Genomic DNA, 23,571 nt, shown 5'->3' with positions numbered 1-23,571 from the left:
AGATTTCATGTCATCTACTCCTAATAATATGGAATATGTACTGTGTTTGGTTAGAGAAGTCCAATTGAAGACTGCTGGAATCTCAGAAAAGTTGCAAAGTCACAAAGAGAAGCAGTCAATTAAAAACTGATCAGGAAAAGTGGGGGCTGGGGAAAGTGATATTGATGTGATATAGGACTAACAGACAGATTCAGTTGGATTCAGTGTCAGCAAATGTGGAGTGGAATCTTGATGTTTAGGGAGAATTTATTTCTTCAAAATGCAGCACTGGAAGGTCTTTATGAGGAACTTAGTTCTGATCACATTTTTAATACCAGAAATGTCTTTGGAGCTGCTGATATGAATGTCTTCCAGACATATATTCAACTTCTTCACTGATTGACTGGACTTCTTATTCTACATGCCTGCTTCAGAAATTTTCCTTGAAGTAAATGTTTCATGGATAGGTTTCATACCTAACTAGCTGACTCTGGAGCTATTTCTAAGATTAACCCAGCTATCAAAGTCCAGTTTGCAAGCAGGTAACAAAGTTGCCAGGTTTAAGGTGGTTGGTATAGCTGCTACTATCTGTTGTTCAACTATCAGTGAGATAATTAGTGACAGGGAAGTTCATGTTGAGGTTCCTGAGTTAATGGGCTCTTCTTAGATGTCCCAGCAGAAGAAGGGATATGAATATCATAGAAAAGAAGTAGCCTAGATGAGAGTGAGCCATACTTAAAATAGGAGGGTTTGCATTCTACTTTGAGATATGTCAACTGACCTAAAGGTGCTTGCTTCACTCCTTCAGCTGAGTTAGTGACTTACTGCTTCTTTTCAAAACAAGGAGATAGGTAACATTTATTCACCAAATGGGTTCCAGAAGCTTCAAACAGAGTATCCTACAGTGGACTGGATTGTTGCTGAGTTCAGACCTGTAATCTCTGGAGCCTTGGTGAAGGCTCTAATTGTTCAAATCTTTGTGACCTCCCATGGAAGTACAGTTATTGGAACAAACACAGAATTTCATCATGGAGTGAAATTTGTGACGATGACATTGACATCACTGTGGTGCACAGACATACTCTGAACATGACTTATCAGATGTTACTCCAGACTCTCGTATCTCTCATCCAGGATGTTTTTAGACCCAGGGTGTCCACTCATGCTCTCTTTCTGCTCCCAAAGATTACTAAGATATACTAGTGCTTGGGAGATAATTTTAATACTTTTCATACTAATACATAATTGGCATTCTTTACTTCTTTGGAAATGCTCACATCCCTTTGGCATGGTTAGAAGTGGTTAAGAGTTATCTGGTCAATAGTGTAGTCAGTCAGCGGTTTCCCCAGTTAAAATGCATGCAAATTACTAACCCACTGAGATGATAAGTGTCTGAAAAATAAATAAATGGAAGCTCATGAATGCTAGAATTGCTTGAAAAACACAAAACATAGTTCATAATTAGACTTCACATAATCACAAGCAAGGGAAGGCAGCCCTATAGCCCAATTCCCTGAGTGGGGCTGCTGCAAGGCTATACAAATAGTGAGGAGTATGGTCTGGATCAGTGGCTCCAAATCTTTTCTGCTCCCCTCAGTTTTCTTGCTTCCTGTGTCTTGTGCTGGACCACTGTTGCTACTCCATCACACATACTAAACATCCTTTTAACCTCCATTTGACCTGACAGTCTCCTCTACATCCCATCCTTCCATACTTGACTCCAGCACTTCTTACCACAGATCCTAACCTGTTACTTACTTAAGGTGCAGGCCTATCTGTGTTGCATAAGAGAGGTCCAGAGGGCCAGGGCTAAACAAGTTAATTAGGAGAAATTCATACTTTGGCTGAGTAGTTATTATAAATCTCAGTTTTATCATAGAATTATAAAATCTTTTGAGCTGGAAGAGACAGACCCTTAAATATCACCTAGTCTGACTACCCTGCAATGAACAGGGATGTCCACAGCCAGATCAGGTTGCTCAGAGTCCCATGCATCCTGACCTTGCATGTCTCCAGGGACAGGGTATCCACTACCTCTCTGGGCAACCTACTCCAATACTTCTCTACCCTTACTGTAATGGACATCTTTCTTCTATCCATTCTAAATCTCTTCTCTTTATTTTGAAACAATTTCCTATTGTCCTTTCACAAAAAACCCTGCTAAAAATTCTTCCTCTTTACTTCTTATAGCCCCCCTCCTCTGGATATTGAAAGGCTGCCCTCAAGTCTCCACAGAGCCTATTCTTCTCCAGGCTGAACAGCCCCAGCTCTCAGCCTGTGCTCATAAGGAAGGTGTTCTGTCCCTTGGATAATTCTTGTGCCTCTCCTCTGGATGTGCTCTATTAGGTCCATATCTCCTGTACTTAGGACTCCACACATGGACACAGAACTTCAGGTGAGGTCTTGCCAACACAGAGTAGAGTGGCAGGATCACTTCTCTCAGTCTTCTGACTATGCTTCTTGTGATGCAGCCCAGGATACAGTTGGCTTTGTGGACTGCAAAGGCACTTTGATGGCTTATGTCCAGCTTACTATCCACCAGTGATCTTTTTTTCAGGGCTGTGCTCAATCCTTTCGTCCCCCAGCTTATATTGATAGTGGGGATTTCTATGACTCAGGTGCAAGACCTTGCACTTGGATTTGCTGAACCTCATGAGGTCCTGGATCTGCTGCTTAAGCCTCTCTACGTCTCTCTGGAGGGCATCCAGTCCCTCAGGCGTGTCAATCATACCACACAGCTTGTTGAGGGTGCACTTGATCCCACTGTCAATATCTCTGAATAAGGTGTTAAAGAGCACTGATTCCAGTACTGAACCCAAGAGACAACACTTACCATCAGGATCTCCATCTGGACATTTTGCTGTTGGCCACCACTGTCTGGGTATGATCTCACAAGCAGTTCCCCATCCATTGAGTAGTTCACTCATCAAACCCATATCTTTCCAATTTGGAGAAAAGGATGTTAAGGGGGACCATGTCAAAGGCCTTACTGAAGTCCAGATAGATAACATCAGTGGCTCTTCCCTTGTCCACTGACACAGTTACACCATCATAAAAAGTGATAAGGTTGGTCAGGCAGGACCTGCCCTTGGTGAAGCCATGCTGGTTATCCCATATCACTTCCCTCTCTTCCATGTGCCTTAGCATAGCTTTTAGGAGGACCTGCTCCACCATCTTCCCTGGTGCAGAGGTGAGGCAAACCAGTCAGTAGTTCCCTGGGTTATCCTTTCTACCCTTCTTAAAAATGGGTGCAACGTTGCCTTTTTTGCCAGTCACCGGAGACTGCACCTGACTGCCATGACTTTTTAAATATCACTGAGAGTGCTTTGGTGACTATGTCCCCCAGGACATTGGAATTCATCTTTTCAAGACCCCTGGACTTTTGGACATTCAGGTTCCTCAGGCAGTCATGAACCTATTTTTTGCTTACAATGTGTGGGCGTTGTTTCCCCAGTTCTCATCTTCCAAACCATCTGCCCAAGGGCTGAGTGTAGAACAGTTGCAAGTGAAGATGGAGGCAAAAAAGTTGTTGAATACCTCAGCCTCCTCCTTGTCTGTTGTTACTGGCCTGCCTTTGATGCTCACCAGTGGGGTACAACCTCTAAACTATCCAAAGGAAGGTTAATGGCAAGGTGGGGGTCAGCCTCTTCTCCCATGTAACTAGAGATAGGACTAGAGGGAATGACCTCAAATTGCACCAGGGGAAATTCAGATTAGACACTAGGAAAAACTATTCTGAAAGAGTGGTCAGGCACTGGAATAGTCCACCCAGGTTGGTGGTGGAGTCACCATCCATGGAGGTGTTCATGAAACATTTAGATGTTGTAGTGAGGGACATGATTTAGTGGGAAATATTGGTGGTGGGTGGATGGTTGGACTTTGGAGCTCTTTTCCAACCACAGTGATTCTTTCTATTATGATTTGCCAGCTCTGCTCTGCTCCCTTGTCCTTGAGGACAGATTCCCAGGGGATTTTGTTGACTAACTCTCTGAAGAGCTGGAAGTTGGCTTTATTGAAATTTAACATACTGATTTTGTCTGTCCAGGATCCCTCAACAGTGTGAACTCCACCACTACATGGTCATTACAGCCCAGGTAGCCTCCAATCCACATGCAATCAATCAGTTCACTGGTGCTGGTGAGCAACAGGTCCAGCATTGCATCCCCCCCCAGGTGGGGTCACGTATTACCTAGCTCAGAAACTTATTTTTTATATATTCCAGGCATATCCTGGATTGCCTACAGCTTATCATGCTTCTTTTCAAGCAGGTGTCAGGTTGGTTGATGTCCCCCAGCAGGATGAGAGCCTGCAATCATGACACCTCCTGTAGCTAGAGGAAGAAGGCTTCATCAACAGGCTCCACCTGATCAGATTACCTGTAATAGGCCAGCCACAAGGCTTCCTTTGTTGTCTTGTTCTCTAACCCTCACCAACAGGCTTTTGACATGCTTATGGCCACTCCTCAGGGACAGCTTTTCATACTGTATTCCCTCCTTGCTATAAAGGGTAATACTTCCTCCCCTCCTTCCTCACCTGTCCCTTTTGAACAGTAGTGGGAATCATCCCACCAGGTTTCGGTGATGGCACCTCTAATTAATGATGGTTACTACCTTTGCAGATTGTGCTCAGGAGAGGCCCAAAGCACTGCTAATGAAAGTAGGCAATAGATGCAGCAATTTTATGACAATTTATGAAGAAGGTGGGGAGCTGTGCTCAACTGTATTTAAAGCACTGGAACAGTCTCAGACATAGTACTTACACACTACACTTCTCCAGCAGGTGATGAAACATCTAACTGCCAGAGTGGAGGCTTTCATGAAGTAAAGCTGAAGAGGGCAAGTCTCAAGCTGCAAGGAGTGACTAATGCTAGGAGAGATGGCCCTCCATCTCACAGGAGGTGTGCTATCATAAAGCAGCTAGTGCTGCTAAATGGAGGAGTTACACTAGGAAACAAGCAGGTTCTCCAGCATGAGAAGATGAAAGGGAAACAGAATTTTCTCTGAGACATAGTAACTTGAATAGCTTTAGACCCCAGCTAACAGGGGAGAAGGAGGAAGAACCCATTGTTAAGGCAAGCGTAACCTCTCTAGTAGAAGGATGGAAACTAGTGATTGCTGACACCAAGAGGAAGGCTTCTGTGCCACCTAAAGGCTTACACTTACAAAATAGGTTTGCAGCCCTCAAAGTTGAAGAGGAGTCAAATATGCCTACAAGTAATGGATTTGGTCCACCTAACAGTAGACCAGACAAGACTACCTGGAAGAAATGGAAAATCAACAGTAGGTGACTCCTTGCTGCAACAGCCAGATGCTACCCACCTGTCAAACCTGAGCTGTTGACTAGAAATGTTTGAGATCTGCTGTGAACCCAGATCTGGGATACTGCAGCATGAGAATCAAAGCTGGTCCAACACTCTGACTAATATCCTCTGGTGTTACTCTGAGGGCAAATCATGTTTGTAGAAGAAGAGAGACCTTCTCAGAATCAAAACTGGACAGTACCAGAAGTGACTGCAGGGCACTGTGGGCAGCAGTCACAGAATCACAGAATGACCCGGGTTGGAAGGGACCTCAAGGATCATGTAGTTCCAACCCCTCTGCCTAGCAGGGCCACCAAACATACACATTTACTAGATCAGGTTGCCCAGGGCCCCATCCAACCCGGTCTTGAACACCTCCAAGGATGGGGCATCCACAACCTCACTGGGCAGCCTGTTCCAGGGCCTAACCACTCTCCTAGTAAAGAACTTCCCCCTAACATCCAACCTAAATCTTCCCTCTTTTCACTTAAAGCCATTTCCCCTAGTCCTGCTATTGTCAGCCCTTTCAAAGTGTTTACTCCCCTCCTGGGAGTAAGTTCCCTTCAGGTATTGAAAGGCTGCAATGAGGTCATCCCGCAACCTTCTTTTCTCCAGGCTGAACAAGCCCAACTCCCTCAGCCTGTCCTCATAGGGGAGGTGCTCCAGCCCCCTGATCATCTTCAGTCAAGGGCACTGAGGCCTAGGTAGTGACCTCCAACCTGACAGTGAGAGGAAAGCTTGTGAGGAGAAGAGCAGTTGTAACACAAGTCAATAACTGGTTGTACAACTGGTACTGATGACAGGGTTTTGAGTTCTGTGACGCTGGGACCCTTCTTGCAGATCAGCATCTGTAAGAGAAAGAATCCACCTCAGTAAGCAGACATTATCAGCAACAGGATGGCTGACCACATAAGAAAGGCTTTTAACTGGTAATGATAGAGAAGGGAGAAAGTAACTAGAAGACCTGTGAGGGTTCAACAGCCAGACTTGACAAGCAAAGGGGGTGGAGTGATGAGACAGGGAAGGATAACATGATCATCTAAAAGGGGCTGAAGTGTGATTATCCCCACCACTTATATGTGAGCAAATGAAGTGGCTATAAAGCATGGGATGGCTCCCTTGACTGGAGAGTTGCAATGAAGCAATACAGGCTCTTTATGAAGGACAGGCTAGGAAGATAAGAAAGGGGAGTTGCACTGAGAGAGCAGCTGGAGTGCATGCCCAGATTATTGTCCTTCATGCTTTTCCAAGTTACATAATAGCTGAAGTAGAGAATCTTGAATAAATTAATGGAAAGAAATGCTTTGATACATGTATTCACCTTATGCAGAAGTATACCAGTATTTTGCCTTCAGAACAGCCTTCCATTCCAAAGAATTGAACACAGCATGATTTCCCAAGATCACTGGTGTGTTTTACATAATTATAGTCTGATTATAGTGGCTGGTCATATGAAAGTGAAAATTGCAGTAGAATAAGCATGTTAATTGCCTTCTTAATTTGTCTCTTCAAATTCATCGCTTTTAGTACTGCCTGTCCACAGTTACCTTATTTTTTTATTTTGTGTTTTTTTTTTTTTTTTATTTTTGAAAGAAAGGGTCAGTTCTGTGAGCCTCAGATAACACTTCTAAAGCGTTACATCTTGGCCTCAGTTCAGCAGCTTTAAAGCAGAGCAGTAACTATGTGAGATGTGATGAACTAACATGCTTGGGTGTTTTGGAGGATTGTGACTGCAAGAAACACAGAATGATAGAGTCGTTGTTGGAAATGACCTCTAAAATAATCTAGTCCAACCATCAAGCTACTACCAGTATTGTCCACTAACCCATGTTCATTAGTACTTCAAAAGGCTCTCCTGGGCCCGCTGCTCAACCCTGTCTAGGCCACTCTGGAAAGGACAGGCTCATATCCCATGGACTGTTTCCTCCTTCCAGTCTGTCCCATCACATGACTTGCCTGATCATCTTAAGATTTTCATCTCCTCTAGATCTGGTTGCTCAGATTACTCATCTTCCTTATCACCAAGTCTGAATGAAACGTGCCTTCTATGACAGCAGTGGAATGAGGTCAACAAGCCATTAGATTAGGTCCTCTAGAGAGCATCCTTCTCTGGTCTTCACATGCTAAACCCTGTTTCAACACTACCATCGTTATTTGATTTTCTTCCTCCTTCCTGACCCTAGAATAATGGATACCATCATTTCATGATTATTTTTGAAAAAACATTTCAGGATAGAAACAACAATTTTATTGGAAATAACAAAACTGCAAAAAGATTTAGCTCATGCTGCTGCACCGTGTATGTTTTGTTATTAGAATACTGCTCTCTAGCTGAAATTCCTACAACTACAGCTGCTTAAAAGCTTCTCAGCAGTTTGTTACAAACAGTATTTTTATTTTTCCAATATACCATGCAGTAGTACACCATGTGTGGCAGACCTGCAAATCTAAAAGAAGTGGTAAACAGGAGGTACCAAACTAATCTTTCAGTAGCTGTGACAGTCTTTTTTGTGCCACTGGCACTCTCAGTTTTAAAGGGAGCAACTTCTTCCACCTCATTTCAGTTTAATGGTAGGCTAGCTTTGAGTTTTGCCACCATTTGCCTCTAATTCGTTTACCTCCTGTAATTCATCGTCCAGCTCATAGTCTGAGATGGATTCATTGTTATCATCGAAGTAATCAGCTTCATATCTGTCCAGTAAGTATTTCTGTGGTGTAATGTCATCATCAGGGATATTCTTTGTTTTTTTCTTTTTCATTTTCTTTTGAATCTTAGACAGCTGCTGCCCCTGGCTCTGTGTCCATGGAACACTTTCTGTAATTCTTGACAGTTTCAGTTTTTTGTATTCCATTATCTGCTTATTCAGCAGTTCATGATCAACACCAAAAAGATTAGAGCGGACAGGTGAATCTGAAGACTGAGTGTCTGGTGATTCACTGTGAAAAGGTAAAATAAAATAAAATTTTAATAAAGTTGTCATTTTTCCTCCCCTGTGCATTACTTAAGGAGCAGTACTAATTAGAACTACATGAATAAGTGATACATAAACCAGAAGAAGAGATATCACCAGACCACGTGTCTGGGGACTGGCTATATATAAGTGGTGCAAATATACTAAGTCTTTAATTCCAAGTTCCAAAATTATTTCTCTCACAAAAGATATTAACACCAGAATAAGTACTGGCTTCCCAAGTCTTATTAATATGTTGCCCTAATTATAGATATCAAACACAGCTGATTTTAAAGACTATGTTCTGCTATCACATTATGGGTTAGCTGCCTCTAAAAGCATACACACTACATCATTACAAATGGCAGTTCAGTCATTTTCCACAGCTTAACAGAGGTCCACTTATATAGAAAAAAAATAGACTTTCCATTTCTATATTTGCAAAACTTCAGGAAGATACCTGTGCACAAGAACTAAAGACAAAAACGTCTGCACTTGAATCTGAAAGTAAATCAGAGCATATAAAATAAGAAACATTTTCCCCCCACTTTAATAGATGGCTGTAACATTTCAAAGAAAGCTTAAACCACAAATTAAAATGCTACATTTAACTTACGGATAACTATTGGTTTCTTTGTCCCAGGTTACTCTGAAAGTTTGTTCATATAAGGGCTCCTAATTGGAAAAGGTTTCCATAGAGTATCTTTTTTTCTACTTTTTATACCTTGTTGCTCTGAGACAACAATTTTAGTTATAAATCTAAAATATACCTCGTGTCACATACAATAATCTCCAACTTAAGCTGGCTAACATAGATAAAGACAGACATTTGTACTATTTTGATTCAAAAAGCCCACCTGGAATCATTTTGAGGTATTTCTTCTTCCTGAGGTCCAAAATCAGCAATGGCCAATAATTCCTCAATCTGTAAATACATAAGACAATAACATATTGTAAACAATATATTTAGGTCATACCTTAACAGACAGATCTCAAATACTATATATTTTCTACATTTCAAAACTGCCTTTTCAATACTGTGAAATATACATTAAGAGTATAATTCTTCACGGTTTGTGAGAAGCGTTTAAGTCACATCTGCTCAATTTAGTTTACAGAAATGCCAGGAACTGCTTTTCTTCTTGCCTAGAATGTTTATTCCAAGTATTGTAACTGAGCCATGGATAGCTATTCCCACAATTTTATTTATTAGCCTTATACATCCTGTACAGTTGGTTAGGGATTGTGTGACAGAGAATTTTTATTTGGTTTTATATCACCTTTTGAAATCCTTTTTCATAACATTCCTACACTAGGACTTTTTTTTTTGCTTTCTGTGATATTTTGTCAGTTAAATGCAATTTCCTAGCTCTCTTTTAACATCTAACTAGTAGATGCTAAAAATCTAGTATGTCTAGTGCTTATAAAGTTTTCCCCATTCAGTACAGTTTATCTCATTTGATATTTTTATTTCTACTTTTATCACAGAAACAATCACAGAATGACTTGAGTTGGAAGGAATCTTAATGATCATCTGGTTCCAAACCCCCTGATGCAGGAAGAGTTACCATCTGCTACATCAGGTTGCCCGGGGATCCTTCCAATCCAGCCTTGAACACAGCACTTGTACATTGAGCCAAGGATTAGAATTACCTCTTTTACAGCTGCAGCTTCTTTGTCTTTTACAAACACTACTGGGGGTACATTTCCTAGAATTTGCTGACTCATTAGAAGATACCTGGCAAAAACGCAATATCAAGCAATGTGAATAAAAGTACAGCACCTTGAGGAAAGATAAAATACATTAATTCCATGAATACTACAAATTTAAGGATTTTGTTTGCAAAACTCACAGTCTGAAAAATATCCATTCTAGTTAGGCACTAACTTACATCGGTGCAGAATCCCAACTCTGACTGTACAACACATAAAAGCTGCAGATCTCACTGGATAGAAATAATATTAGTTTTGTATACTATATGCACAGGCTAACCTGAGTCTTTCTGCTTTTGACTTGATACACAGCATGGCAAGACAACTATGCCTACATGGTATCTGCAGGATGGACTGACTAGGCTCCCCTCATCGCCTTTCCAGCCAGAAACATTCCCTCTCAAAGTGTGGAAAAAGAGCATTGTGTTGGACCTGGAATTACAAAACCTAAGGAAACAGGGTCAAAGGAAACAGACCTACAAGTATATTTCAACATGTTCCCCATGGAGTGAAATTCTGACCCTCCAACAGACAAGTTGGACTTCAGAGGGTAAGCCAAGCAAAGAGGGAGAGGGAAGTCTCCATGGTATCCTGAAAACTCACTGGACCCTACAAAAAGTGTGTAATCATATCACAGTATATAGCATCATCCTGACAATTATTTTTTATTATCAGGACTGTGAAGAATTTCCTTAAGATCAGTCACCTCTTCAAGATGTCCAAAGTGTCTCTAGTGATCAGGTTTGCCCAATGAACCTAATGAGACACTTGTAAATGCCAATCCTTTTGTGCAGCATCATATTCTGGCCCATCATGAACAGTATGTCAAGGCCACCATCACTGGGTACAATAAAGTACTTTTCTTCTGTTTAGCCCAGTCCAAACCTTTGAAAGCACAGAAACCATGTAAAGCTAGCTACACTTCAGGAGGAGAATTCACATCTGGTCTGACACAGCTGCCCATCCCTGTGAGGCTTATCACAGGAGATGCTTTGTCTCAAAATATACTAGAACATCCCAACAGGTCAGATTTAGAAATACTTATGGAATGTTACTAATACATGGCAAAGAATTTATGGAGCAGCCTAACTGTTCATCAAATAGCAGTACCGTATACGTGGAGCACTTTTCCGCAGTACCCCTTCAACATAATTATCACTGTCTGTAGTAGAAGCAGGATTCCAGTATATGCGACATGCTGAAAAGTTTGATGCCAGGGACACCTGCAAAAAGACAAACGTCTCTTTAAAATTTCATATATGCACATACACACTTCACGTACAACCAAGTCTCTGATTTACAAATAAACATTCAGTGATCCAAACTAAATACCTAAATTTTTAAAGAGAATCTCCTCTTCCATTCTTACTCTTAAAAAACAAAAATATATACTGCTGTGACAGAGCTATGTTTTAATATTAATTAACATATGAATTATGACGGAACTACAATTAGGTACAAATTTGAATTCTTTTTGAAACCTTGCTTGTCAGTGCCATTTTCTTAATGCATGGGGGTTTTTGTTTTTAACGTAAGCTCACATTGCACCTAACTCTTCTGCCAGCATAATGAAGCTGGTAAGGGACACAGTGAGGTATTAGCTCTTGCACAGCTGCACACAGAAAAAGACTCCGGGTAAAGACAAGTTTATAGTACTAAAAGCAAGTTTATAGTGCTAAAAGTTTATACAGCTAAAAAGCTAAAGGCTTCCCTTAACAAGATCCTCCTGGACAACATGCTTGATCGCATAAAGAACAAGCATGTGATCCGAGACAGCCAGCATGGCTTCACCAGGGGAAGGTCATGCTTAACTAATCTTGTGGCCTTCTATGATGGAGTGACGGCGTTGGTGGATGAAGGGAAGGCGACCGATGTCATTTACCTGGACCTGAGCAAGGCCTTTGACATGGTCCCCCATCACATCCTCATCTCCAAATTGGAGGGAGGTGGATTTGATGGATGGACAACTAGATGGATAAGCAATTGGTTGAAAGGCTGCAGACAGAGGGTGGTGGTCAATGGCTCTATGTCCAGGTGGAGGCCGGTAACGAGCGGCGTCCCTCAAGGGTCTGTCTTGGGACCGGTGCTCTTTAACATCTTTATTAATGACATCGATGAGGGAATGGAGTGCACCCTCAGCAAGTTTGCTGATGACACCAAGCTGAGTGGTGCAGTCGATACGGTGGAGGGAACGGATGCCATTCAGAGGGACCTTGACAGGCTGGAAAGCTGGGCTCGGGTGAACCTAATGAGGTTCAACACGGCAAAGTGCAAGGTTTTGCACTTGGGCCGGAAGAACCCCAGGCACCTGTACAGGCTGGGAGGAGCTGTCCTTGAGAGCAGCTCGGCAGAAAAAGACCTAGGGGTCCTGATAGATTAGAAACTTAACATGAGCCAGCAGTGCGCTCTGGCAGCCCGGAAAGCAAATGGGATCCTGGGCTCCATCAGGAGAGGGGTGGTCAGCAGGGATAGGGAGGTGATCGTCCCTCTCTACTCTGCTCTTGTGAGGCCCCATCTGGAGTACTGTGTCCAGGTGTGGAGCCCTCAGTACAAAAAAGATATGAGATTTTGGAAAGGGTCCAGAGGAGGGCCACAAAGATGATCAGGGGGCTGGAGCACCTCCCCTATGAGGACAGGCTGAGGGAGTTGGGTTTGTTCAGCCTGGAGAAGAGAAGGTTGCGGGGTGACCTCATTGCAGCCTTTCAGTACCTGAAGGGAACTTACTCCCAGGAGGGGAGTAAACTCTTCGAAAGGGCTGATAGTAGCAGGACAAGGGGAAATGGTTTTAAGTTGAAGGAGGGAAGATTTAGGTTGGATGTTAGGGGAAAGTTCTTTACTAGAAGGGTGGTTAGGTCCTGGAACAGGCTGCCCAGTGAGGTTGTGGATGCCCCGTCCTTGGAGGTGTTCAAGACCAGGTTGGACAGGGCCCTGGGCAACCTGATCTAGTAAATGTGTATGTTTGGTGGCCCTGCTAGGCAGGGGGGTTGGAACTACATGATCCTTGAGGTCCCTTCCAACCCGGGTAATTCTGTGATTCTGTGATTCTGTGATTCCCCTTCAAAAGGAGCAATACAGATAATACATGTACAACTGATAGGAAAAAAAAAATCACACCGACAGCATCATTATTTAGCTGGCTTGAGCAGCATTACTGTTATATTGGCAAAGGCCTACTAAACTATGTGTAATAATAGCAAAGCTCTCCTAGCACACGAGGTAAACCAAGGCTCATCCTGCTCTGCCATGCCATATCGGCAGCAATGTTGCAGAACTGATGCACACATTACAACATCCCAGGACTTCCTCTGACAGACCTTTTTACCAGCCTCAAATTCTAATCACAACACCTCAAGAAAAGCTGTAGCTTTTTCACTTGCCTTGCAGATTTCCAGCTTGAGATCATAAAGCTCTTTATTAATTTCACAGCTACTGATCATCTCTGTCACAGCTTTATGAATGAGACCATTCAAGACTCTGCAGCGTATGGTATCTTCTCTTCTAGTTTTTGTCTGGTCAGCTTGCTTTGTAGTGGCCAGCTTGGTTGGCTCATACATCTTTAAAAAAGAAAAAAGAAACAACAAAACAGTCAGTACAAACCACAGAACATCTATTCTACACATTCCCACTCCTCTTACGAGAGCAGAACAGAACGCTGCACTTGATCTAAAAGTAACTTTTTCCTGTTGGTCGCTGTTTCATGGCTGTCTCTGCTGCCACAAAGCAACGTGCCATTTACACAGGAAACTGATACCTTCCTGCTGAACTCTCTTTTCTGGCTTTGTGCTAGGCACAGATAATATGAATTCTAGCCTTGCTGAGATATGATCTGGATTAAAACTAGAGCACATATAAAGTAATTTTAACCTGAATCAGTTGTTTGATACAGGCTGAAGGGCATGCAGGAAAGCACTGGTGCAGAGAAAAGAATGGCACAACAAAGGAAATGGTCAACAGATGAGAGAAACAGCTTCTCTTTTACAGCTGGAATGCTAGTGTTCACTCATTACATTCTGCTCTTTCTCTACTGATAAACACTTTTTCCAAAGTTATGCGTAATAGTAGAAGTGTGAAGTGTAGCAGAAGTAGTGAAAAAGTAGAAGTGTGTTCCTCCTAGCACAGAAAAATGTAGCACTTTAAGTATTTCCTTACCATCTTAGATCCCAGTGTAGGGCTGTCATACCAAAACTTCTTCCTGTTGGAAAAAAAGGACGGCATACAGCGTTCCGTTCCAGTACATTAGAACCGATAGGTTCCCCATGACATTAGAATGCCACCCACTCGCAAACACACCAACAGAACCCCTACCAGCTGGTTCTATACCCACCAGCTCGCAGCGCCCCACACAGTACTTATGCACTGGGGTGACATGCAGACAACAGTACATCCCATCCGCTGGAGGAGTTTACCGGAGAGGCGGGGAGGGGTGGAGGAAGAGCATAAAAACACGAACGTTCCCGCACGGCTCAAAAACACTGAAGCACCTTTACCACAGTCCCACAGTCGCAGCCCACCCAAGCCGGGAGCAACGCGCGGAGCAAGCCCTCCCACCTCAGACCTGTCTCACCGCACCAGCCGCCACAGCACGTACTTCTTTTTGTGGAGCATCTTCTTTAGCAGGTTCCTGGAACCGCCCAGGACAGCGGAGCTGCGCAGCGCACGGCAGCACAGCGGAGCCGCATTCGCCGCCATGCGAGCCCCCCACATGCTCCCGGACAGCTGCGGCCCAGCGACCCGTGGAGCCACCGGCGGTGGCTCGGCCTGCGCCCCTGGCTCCCCCTTGCGGCGCGGCGGCCCCGGCCGGCAATGCCAGAGAAGCTGCCTGCCGCTGTCGGTACCGCGACGGGTGGGGGAGCTGTTGGCTCTCCGTACGCGGCTTCACCGGGAATGGCAATACTGATATCTCCCGTGCGTCTTGTACGCTTCCTCTGCTTAACAGCCTGCAGGTGGCCTGAAGGAGACACAGCTGCTTCTTTCCACCTCTCCCTCAGGGCGTTTATGTTACCAGACTCCTCTTTGTTCTACCCCGGGGCATCGCGTAATGCTATGGAAGCATAGAAAGCCACCGCAGCAAATGGTGACAACGAGGTATTCTAACTCCCAGGCTGGTTCCAGCAGCATGGAGGTACCGCTCTGGGGTGAGGCAGACTCACAGCCCTAGTGCATGCAGCACACAGCAAGCCAATGCAGGCCATTCTCTTGGGTAACCATGTTATCTGAGAAGAGCGAGTAAAGTCACTACATCTCATTCTAAGGGCTGTTCCAGAAAGGCCTTCAGGTTGTTGCACAGTGTAGGCCTTCAGTAGCACCACAATGCAATTTGGGACTGGGAAATGTCTTAAATTTCACAGAATCACAGAATTGTAGGGGTTGGAAGGGACCTCTAGAGATCATCAACTCCAATTCCCCTGCCAAAGCAGGCTCCCTACACCACGTCACACAGGTAGGCGTCCAGGCGGGTCTTGAATATCTCCAGAGAAGGAGACTCCACCACCTCCCTGGGCAGCCTGTTCAAGTGCTCTGTCACCCTCACTGTAAAGAAGTTCTTGCACACATTCGTGTGGAACTTCCTATGCTGTACTTTCATCCCATTACCCCTAGTCCTATCCCCACACACTACTGAAAAGAGACCAGCCTCACCACTATGGCTCCCACACCTCAGGTATTTATAAACCTGGATCAAATCCCCTCTCTGTCTTCTTTTCTCAAGGCTAAACAGGCCCAGTTCCCTAAGTCTTTCCTCATAGGGGAGATGCTCCAGGCCCTTCACCATTTTTGTGGCTCTCCACTGGACTCTTTTCAAGAGATCCTTGTCTTTTTTGTACTGGGGAGCCCAGAACTGGACACAGAACTCCAGATGAGGCCTCACCAGGGCTGAATAGAGGGGGAGGATCACCTTCCTTGACCTGCTGGCCATGCTCTTTTTAATACACCCCAGTATGCCATTGGCATTTTTGGCCACAAGGGCACACTGCTGGCTCATGGTCAATCTGTCATCCACCAGGACGCCCAGGTCCCCCTCTGCAGAGCTCCTCTCCAGCAGGTCATCCCCCAACCTGTACTGGTGCATGCAATTCTTCCTCCCTAGGTGCAAGACTCTACACTTGCTTTTGTTAAACCTCATCCGGTTTCTTACTGCCCAGCTCTCCAGCCTGTCCAAGTCTCGCTGAATGGCAGCACAGCCTTCAGGCGTGTCAGCCAATCCTCCCAATTTCGTATCATCAGCAAACTTGCTGAGGGTGGTCACTGTCCCCTCATCAAGGTCGTTGACGAAGGTGTTGAACAAGACCGGTCCCAGCACAGACCCCTGGGGGACGCTGCTAGTTTCAGGCCTCCAGCCAGACACCGCAGTGCCAAAGACAACCCTCTGCACTCTGCCAGTCAGCCAATTCTCAACCCACTTCACCGTCCACTCATCTATCCCATACTTCCTCAGCTTTGTTATAAGGATGTCATGGGGGACAGTATCAAAAGCCTTACTGAAATCAAGGTAGACTACATCTACCACCCTCCCCCTGTCCACCCAGCTAGTGACATCTTCATAGAAGGCCACCAGGTTGGTCGAGCATCACCTCCACTTGGTGAATCCGTGCTGAGTACTCCTGATAACCTCCTTATCTCCCAGTTGTCTGGAGATGGCATCCAGCACAAGCTGTTCCATCACCTTCCCTGGGACAGAGATGAGGCTGACTGGCCTGTAATAACCTGGGTCTTCCTTCTTGCCCTTTCTGAAGACCAGAGTGACATTGGCTATCCTCCAGTCTTCAGGCACCTCCCCAGTTCTCCAAGATCTCTGATAGATTACAGAGAGCGGCTCAGCAATGACCTCTGCCAGCTTTCTCAGCCCATCAGGTCCCATGGATTTATGGACCTTAATGTTTCCTAGGCACTCACGGACCACCTCTTCCCTGACTAAAGGGAAATCTCCCATTCCCCGGACTCTCTCATCAACCTCCAGAGTCTGGGATTCCTGAGGGAAAGCCCTTTCACTAAAGACAGAAGCAAAGAAGGCGTTCAGTATTTCCGCCTTCTCAGCATCCCCTGTAACCAGAACGCCCCCCTCACTTAGTATGGGGCCCACATTCTCCCTAGCCTTCCTTTTGCTGTTAATGTGCTTTAAAAAGCCTTTTTTATTATCCTTTATCTCCTTAGCTAGATTCGACTCCAGGTGGGCCTTAGCCTTCCTCATTGCATCTCTGCAGTCTACACTCTTATATTCTTCCCAAGTGGTCAGACCCTTTTTCCACATAACATGTACTTTCTTCTTTCCGCGGAGCTTGCACATGAGCTCCTTGCTCATTCATGCAGGTCTCCTGGCACCTTTTCCCGATTTCTTAGTCACAGGGATGCACTGATCCTGAGCTTGGAAGAAGAGCTGTTTAAATGCCAGGATGTAAATGTCCTTCAGCATCGTGCTGGTGTGTGGTTTAAGAGGATGCTAGCAACTTAAACTGCACCAGTTTAAGACTCTGGTCTGTCAAATTTTAAGTTACTGGCAAAATATGGCGTTTTTTCCACACAGAAGCAGGTTTTGTATTTAAATGAAAACTATTTAAACCAGAAATTAGAAACATTTAATTAAAGTTATGCTTCTACATCTTATCTTTATTACATGCCTTTGTGAATTACAGGGAAATGTTATCAACTTAATGTTTCCTCACTCTGGGTTAACCGCTAATGACATTAACATGAACTGCAAGTCACTTCACAGTAGTACTTCATTAGGGATGGGAAGCCCTGCAAGACCTGCTTGTATGCTTTCAGTCATGTTTTCCTTCATAAGGTGGCGCGTCTTCATGGTGGCACTTCCAATGTGAGGAGTTATAATAACATTCTTCAGTTTTAACAAAGGGTGATCCCTGGGGACAGAGAAGAAATACTGAGGTGAGAGTTACTCACAGACCATGTTTCTTCAGCACCTGAAGGAAATGTTTAAATTAATGATTAAAAACACAAAAAATAATCATATCACCCAAGCACACTCAAGACTTCAAACTCAAGCCTGGCTTGCAGCTTTTTATGCAACAAATTCTCCAAATGATTCAGCATGGATTTTGTGTTGCTGCTGCAGAGGGATTGGGGACATCATTTCAGTAGGACTAGTAACAAAATTACATAGTTTCTGACACGCTCACAAACTTTTTCTTATTTTGCAGCACACATACGCTTCTTTTTGACTTAAATATATATCCAACCTTGGCAAAGGTTCAGGATATGTCACATCCAGAGCAGCTGCCTTAATAACTTTGTTTTGAAGGGCCTCCACCAAAGCATCCTGATCTACAACCAGACCTGGATGACAGAAGAAAAAAAAATGACAAAACAAACCTCTTGTTTTCATATTGCCACATAATTCCCCATCATCTTTCATGGCACAGTGATTAGGCAAATTGTAGGGCTAGTAATACTGAGAAAGCAGAAGCAGCAGCAGAGGGTGGTGCACCAGGAAGAGGAAGCTTGGGTGTATGCATCAGAGTTGGACAGTCAGGAATTTTAAAACACTATGTAATAGCATAAAGCAAAGCGCAGTGCCTGTCTTCAGAGTGGCTACATGTTATTGAGAACACCACATTCAATAGCAAACAAAAAACAAAAGTAAGACAGTGTATGAATGCAAACTTCTCTCTCTCCAAGCATTTTAGGACATACCTGCTTGTTATGGAAATGCTTGAATATTCAACTGAGATATGACCCATGGGCTAAATAATCTTGTAATGTTTAACTGAACATTTCAGAGTAAATGATGCTTTATTAGGGTTGTGTTTCCCAGAACTATTCATATGAAATAAATAAAAATGAGATTAATAACTGCCAGTGAACCATAATGTAGTTTTATTTATCTTGCACCTTACCTCTGCTGATATTAATGAGAATGGCTGTGGGTTTCATCAGCTGTAGCTCCCTCTTCCCAATCAGTTTGTGTGTCTGAGGTGTTAGGTTCACAGCCAGCATCACAAAATCTGCCTGCTGGAGCAAGTCATCTATCTTCTTACAGTAGGTAGCTCCAACAGCATGTTCTTCTTCCTTGTTTCTGGGGAGGGGAGGAAAGAACTCTAGTAGTAACCAGGAGTTTGCAGAAAAAGTTTAAATCATAGTTAGAAACAGGACCTTTTTTTTCTTCTTTTTTTCTCTCTAGTGAGAGGTTAATTATATGATTGAAACTAAATTAAGAGAAATGATAATCCATGTTTATCATAATATCGGCCGTACTATGCAAAAATGTGCACTACTACACCCATGGCAAGAAAGAAATGCATATAAACGCACTGAGTAAATAATAAGATAAATGCATCTATGTCCCAGCTTTGGATGTTATGGAGATTCTTTTCCAACCCAAATGCAAAACTGATGTTTGACATAAATTCCCTTCCTTGTGAATAGTAACTCAACCAAAAATTGTTGAGGAAGCAGATGAGCCAGAGCAGAGGATAAATCCTCAGAAATAGATGCCAACAGACGCCTGCCTGCTCTGTGAATCAGTACTGTCTCACTAGAAGCATACACTGTAAGATCTGCTGGCATGTTCATCCACATCAGGACAGTGTGGGATGTGCACTGCGCTGCTCACACTGCCTTCCCACAGATGTAAAGGAAACACAGCATGTGGAATGGGTCCCTGAGAGGCAGATACACAGAACAATACCTGCGCTTCTTTCTGAAGGCAGTCAGAAGGGCTGCCAAGACTGGCTCCCATTATGACCAGCTAGTTCTAAAAGAAGGAGGTGTTTATATCTGCATTCCCACTGTAAGTCACAGCAGTAACATCACTCTGGACTGTTTTCTCCATTCCACAATCTATTGTGATGTCACCAACATTATAGGGAGTTCATGTTCTGTTCCTTTCTGGCTTTGTTTTCATACAAGGCATGAAACTGATGACCACTCTGAAGCCAGTGCACATATTTTGCCACTTAGAGATAGTCATGAAGGGGCTGCAATGGCAAAACAGACTTTCTTTGGAGTTGTGACCAGTTTTACCTCTGTTTCCTGTTGTGGTATAAAATTTTCATTTCAAAGGCTTTGGCTCTCTCAGCCACTTTGTAGCCAATGGTGCCCATTCCAATGATGCCTAGAGTAGCTCCAGAAACCTCAGCACCCAGCCAGTTGGCAGGGAAATATTCAGTATCAGGGGATATAGCCATTTGATGGCCTTGGGAAAAAAGAAAAAGAAAAAAGTCATGTGAAGAATTAAACAATTTCTGGCATCTGGTTACTTTCTGTCACAGAACACAGAAGCAGACAAACAGTAATGTGCTGTTATATTTCTGGACAAGACCTGAGTAGTGATGCACTAGCAATGCAATTTCTTACACTGATTTCTTTCTTAGCACATAAGCAGACCCTCTTTGGAAGACAAGACAAGGGCAAAAAGCAGCCTCGCTAGAGCTGCCCATCGTCTTTTTGGTCTGCAGTACAAATAAATTATTGCCCCATTAAAATGCAACTCTGCAACACAGCTTCCTACTCGTGGTGATTCATCAACAGGACTAATGTAACTGACAGTGATATCACCTGTGCTGTATTTGCTGAACAGTGCGTCGGATGTAATACAGGTAAGTTTGTAGCATCATCAAGACTTTCAGTAAGGCCAAAGTATGTCCAGGGAGGTGGTTGAATCGCCATCCCTAGTTGTGTTTAAGAGCCGTTTGGATGTGGTACTCAGGGTTAAGATTTAGTGCAGGGTTTTTAGAGTTAGGGTACTGGTTAGGCTGCAGTTGGACTTGATGATCTTCAAAGTCTTTTCCAACCTGGGTAATTCTATGATTCTATGTTTCCCTGCCAACTTGCAGATATACCACAACTGGCAGAGAACAGAAACACAGAAAGAATGGACAGAATTCTTAACCGTCGATGAAAAAATTCTTAACAGTTTGTTCAAAATGACTCAAATCTATGTTAGCGAGGCAAAGACAGGCACTAGGGCTCCTTGCAAACATCTCTTTTTACTAGAACTTGAAAAGCAAGATTGCAGTGGACAAGTACAATGAGTGAGTGGCTACAAGCTGAAGAAGAACCCTCAAGAATTTAGGACTATCTGGAAAAAGCAGCACACCTTCCTTACTGGTATATCTTTTGGGAAACCGAATGCACTACATACAAGTTACTACCAGTGTGACAGATTTATCCTTTTCCTCATCTGTTTTTCTTCCAGTACTTCTGCTTTTAAGCCTACCTTTACATCAGCACACTGTTTCTAATTGCATGCTTTGAAGAGTCAGCTTCTCTATAAAAAGTCAGAAAGCATTTCAGTTGTTACCTTCCACAAGCCTCCTGGAAGATGCCAGCATCAAAGCCATCCCCAAGTCTGCAGTGTCAGTGGAAACAATAAATGGAGTGTTGGACACCTTCACACCATAGCTAGAGAGGAGATTCAGATCCAAGTGATCTATTCCCACTCCAGAGCTTGCAACTATCTTCAGGTTAGGCAGGCTCTGCAGCAGCTCTTCATTAATAACTGGTCTGTGATACCACATATAAATAGCTCTGATCTTTTTGCCAAGAAAGTTCTTGTTCTCAAGATATTCTTTCATGGTGATGAGACAAAAACGTTCCTTTAGAAATTCAGCATGGTCTTCATATACTCCATGCTTCCCTCCAATACAGTCAATTAGCACACAGGGCAGTTCCTGACCCTCCATGTCCTACAAAAGTAATGAGAAAACAAAATGACATCTAAAGTGACCCATTGTAAATTTTTTGAAAATAGGAACTTATTGGCTCAATTACATGCCCTTTTGTCACTTAAGGATAGATGTGGTCAAATATATTTGCTCTTGTGAGTGGAACATGTGTGTTCTGGCCCCAGTACTCAGAAGGATGTTCAATTTTTATATTGTCTTGATAATAAGAATATATTATCATTTCTAGCATACCAACTATGCTAACAGTCAACCAAAAGAACAACGAGATGTTACTCCTGTTCAATGTTTAGCCTGTTAGAGGCCAAAGTCTTCATAATTTCAGCATGTGGCCACACGAGTCTAAGACTGTCTTTTAGTCCCCAAGTTCTGCCTTTGATCACCATCTGCACAGCCATATGCATCAATAAGCATAAATGCAATTATCTCATTCTATGATCTCAGGAAAGGTCTTGTTCAATAAAATAATTTGTCAGCTATGGACTTTGGAGTTGTAAATTTACTTTTTCAACGTAAGGTTACTCTTTTTTTCCCCGTCTCCTTTGGTATCCGGACATGGCTGCACTCAGTTGAATCTGGAAACAAACAAGCCTATGTGTTGTTAGTGAGTAAGACAAGGTAGCATGCTGCCTCTCAGCTGCTTCATAAGCACAGTCCTGGCATCAGTTACAGAAAAGTGTGAGATGCCTCCAATATCAGCTGGCAAGACTGCTTTGCTGGCTAAGAACAAGCAGTAATATCCACCCCAGAGCTTCTGGAAAGCAAGTACCACTCTGTAGCACTGGCTACTTGAAACAAGCATACGCCTTCCCCACACCGTCCCGTCCCGTCCCCTCCCCTCCTCCACCATATCCCAGCCACTGAAGCACGGGTTCTGCAGACCTAGGGTGGACCGAGACATGCAAAAAGTCCTCTCAGGAGGCTTTTGTGGACGGGACTGGAGATGGGAGCGCACCTGGAAAACAGCCGGTCTCCGCCCTGCCCTCCAGAATACCCCGAGAGCGCCGCCAAGCTCTCACCGCAGACACACGAGCTGATAGAGACAGCCCCCCTCCCCTGCTCAGCTCCGCGGTGCTCGTCAGCAGTGCCGGAAGGTGGGCCGGCACTCCGGGCTGCGGAGGGTCCAGAAGTGAAGGAGGAGGAGCAGGAGAAAGAGGACAGAGAGGAGGAGCTGTTCCCTGTACAGGTGCCGCCGCTCACCTCTTCGCGGCGTGGGGATTGTACTTTGTCCTCTTGCTGCGTAGATGGTGAGCAAAACACTCAAAGAGGGATCTGAGCTGTATAGTAGGAGCAACTCAATTCAGAAAACCCTGCCTGAACCCGCGGATCTCTTTTCCTTCCAAGCTGAGAAATAACCAGCGCTACTGTACCTGTCCCAAGCACTGCAACACTTTGCAGTTGTACAATTAAATGCAATTATATCTCCTGAAGTTCTACCAAACACATTTTGATACACTGAACATTCAGGAAATCAAGTTCAACGTGAGATCCTCGCTAAAATAAGAAAAAATGAAGTGCAATAGACTGTTGTAATACAAAAATATACATAACCATATATATATATATATTTTAATCCTGCTGATGACTTTTGAGTAGCATTTACTGGCACGAATTTCAGATTCACATGGTTAGACTTTAAACCAACAATTCATGAACTAGCTAGCTAGAGTTCAAGCCCATTAACTGGATTCCTAGTGTAAGTTCAGCTTATTTGACCTTTATTTAAAAGAATGCAATAAACAACGCTCACGCATTCCATGTTTCACATCAACCTCTTGTAAGTTTGCTGGTAAGACATAATGGGTGATCTTTTAACTTGCTGCTTATGTAACAATGTCTGAGATTAAAGGGTCACTGTGAAGTAGAAGAGGAGAGACTCTCTAGCAACTGATTTTCTACCAGATTTTAGTGTAGAAGGTCAAAATTCCGACAAACTAAAACCTTTCAAAGGTCAATAGTTATGGAAGGACAGGCTTAAATTTGTCAAGATAAT

At 43.6% G+C, this 23,571-nt stretch overlaps 2 protein-coding genes across 6 annotated transcripts; both read right to left on the bottom strand.

Moving 5' to 3' along the window:
- Positions 1-7,503: 7,503 nt before the first annotated feature.
- RBFA (ribosome binding factor A) lies at positions 7,504-14,766 on the bottom strand. 2 transcript variants are annotated; one of them, XM_015854881.2, is made up of 7 exons: positions 14,531-14,766; positions 14,092-14,134; positions 13,320-13,496; positions 11,053-11,165; positions 9,883-9,967; positions 9,087-9,154; positions 7,504-8,215 (listed from the first exon to the last, which is right to left on the bottom strand). In XM_015854881.2, the coding sequence occupies exons 1-7, from the start codon at positions 14,644-14,646 to the stop codon at positions 7,855-7,857; spliced, it is 963 nt and encodes a 320-aa protein (XP_015710367.1). In that variant the 5' UTR covers positions 14,647-14,766; the 3' UTR covers positions 7,504-7,854. The 2 variants fall into 2 exon arrangements, with proteins under 2 accessions (XP_015710367.1, XP_015710368.1); XM_015854882.2 differs by having other exon boundaries at positions 14,498-14,604.
- A 2,724-nt stretch (positions 14,767-17,490) lies between these two features.
- On the bottom strand, positions 17,491-22,751 carry LOC107309791 (probable 2-ketogluconate reductase). Of its 4 annotated transcripts, none has more exons than XM_015854878.2 (7): positions 22,534-22,750; positions 22,082-22,153; positions 21,197-21,581; positions 19,918-20,089; positions 18,792-18,970; positions 18,135-18,231; positions 17,491-17,798 (listed from the first exon to the last, which is right to left on the bottom strand). In XM_015854878.2, the coding sequence occupies exons 3-7, from the start codon at positions 21,576-21,578 to the stop codon at positions 17,645-17,647; spliced, it is 984 nt and encodes a 327-aa protein (XP_015710364.1). In that variant the 5' UTR covers positions 21,579-21,581; positions 22,082-22,153; positions 22,534-22,750; the 3' UTR covers positions 17,491-17,644. The 4 variants fall into 4 exon arrangements, with proteins under 4 accessions (XP_015710364.1, XP_015710365.1, XP_015710366.1 ...); XM_015854879.2 differs by lacking the exon at positions 22,534-22,750 and adding an exon at positions 22,461-22,525; XM_015854880.2 differs by lacking the exon at positions 22,082-22,153 and having other exon boundaries at positions 22,598-22,751.
- Between the last annotated feature and the right edge of the window lie 820 nt (positions 22,752-23,571).

The sequence above is a fragment of the Coturnix japonica genome, chromosome 2 (genome assembly GCF_001577835.2).
Source record: "Coturnix japonica isolate 7356 chromosome 2, Coturnix japonica 2.1, whole genome shotgun sequence".
NCBI lineage: Eukaryota > Metazoa > Chordata > Aves > Galliformes > Phasianidae > Coturnix > Coturnix japonica.
Note: the sequence above shows the minus strand (reverse complement) of the source record. Positions and strands in the feature narration are given on the sequence as shown.

Coding starts and splice junctions, on each gene's coding strand:
- RBFA (XM_015854881.2), bottom strand. CDS start 14,646: ATGTGGGGGGCTCGCATGGCGGCGAATGCGGCTCCGCTGTGCTGCCGT. Junction 14,135..14,530: donor AAGATGCTCCACAAAAAGAA/GTACGTGCTGTG, acceptor TTTTTCCAACAG/GAAGAAGTTTTGGTATGACA. Junction 8,216..9,086: donor ATACCTCAAAATGATTCCAG/GTGGGCTTTTTG, acceptor ACCTTTTCACAG/TGAATCACCAGACACTCAGT.
- LOC107309791 (XM_015854880.2), bottom strand. CDS start 21,578: ATGGAGGGTCAGGAACTGCCCTGTGTGCTAATTGACTGTATTGGAGGG. Junction 20,090..21,196: donor TTCCAGGAGGCTTGTGGAAG/GTAACAACTGAA, acceptor TTTTTTCCCAAG/GCCATCAAATGGCTATATCC. Junction 18,232..18,791: donor TCTCATTAATATCAGCAGAG/GTAAGGTGCAAG, acceptor TCTGTCATCCAG/GTCTGGTTGTAGATCAGGAT.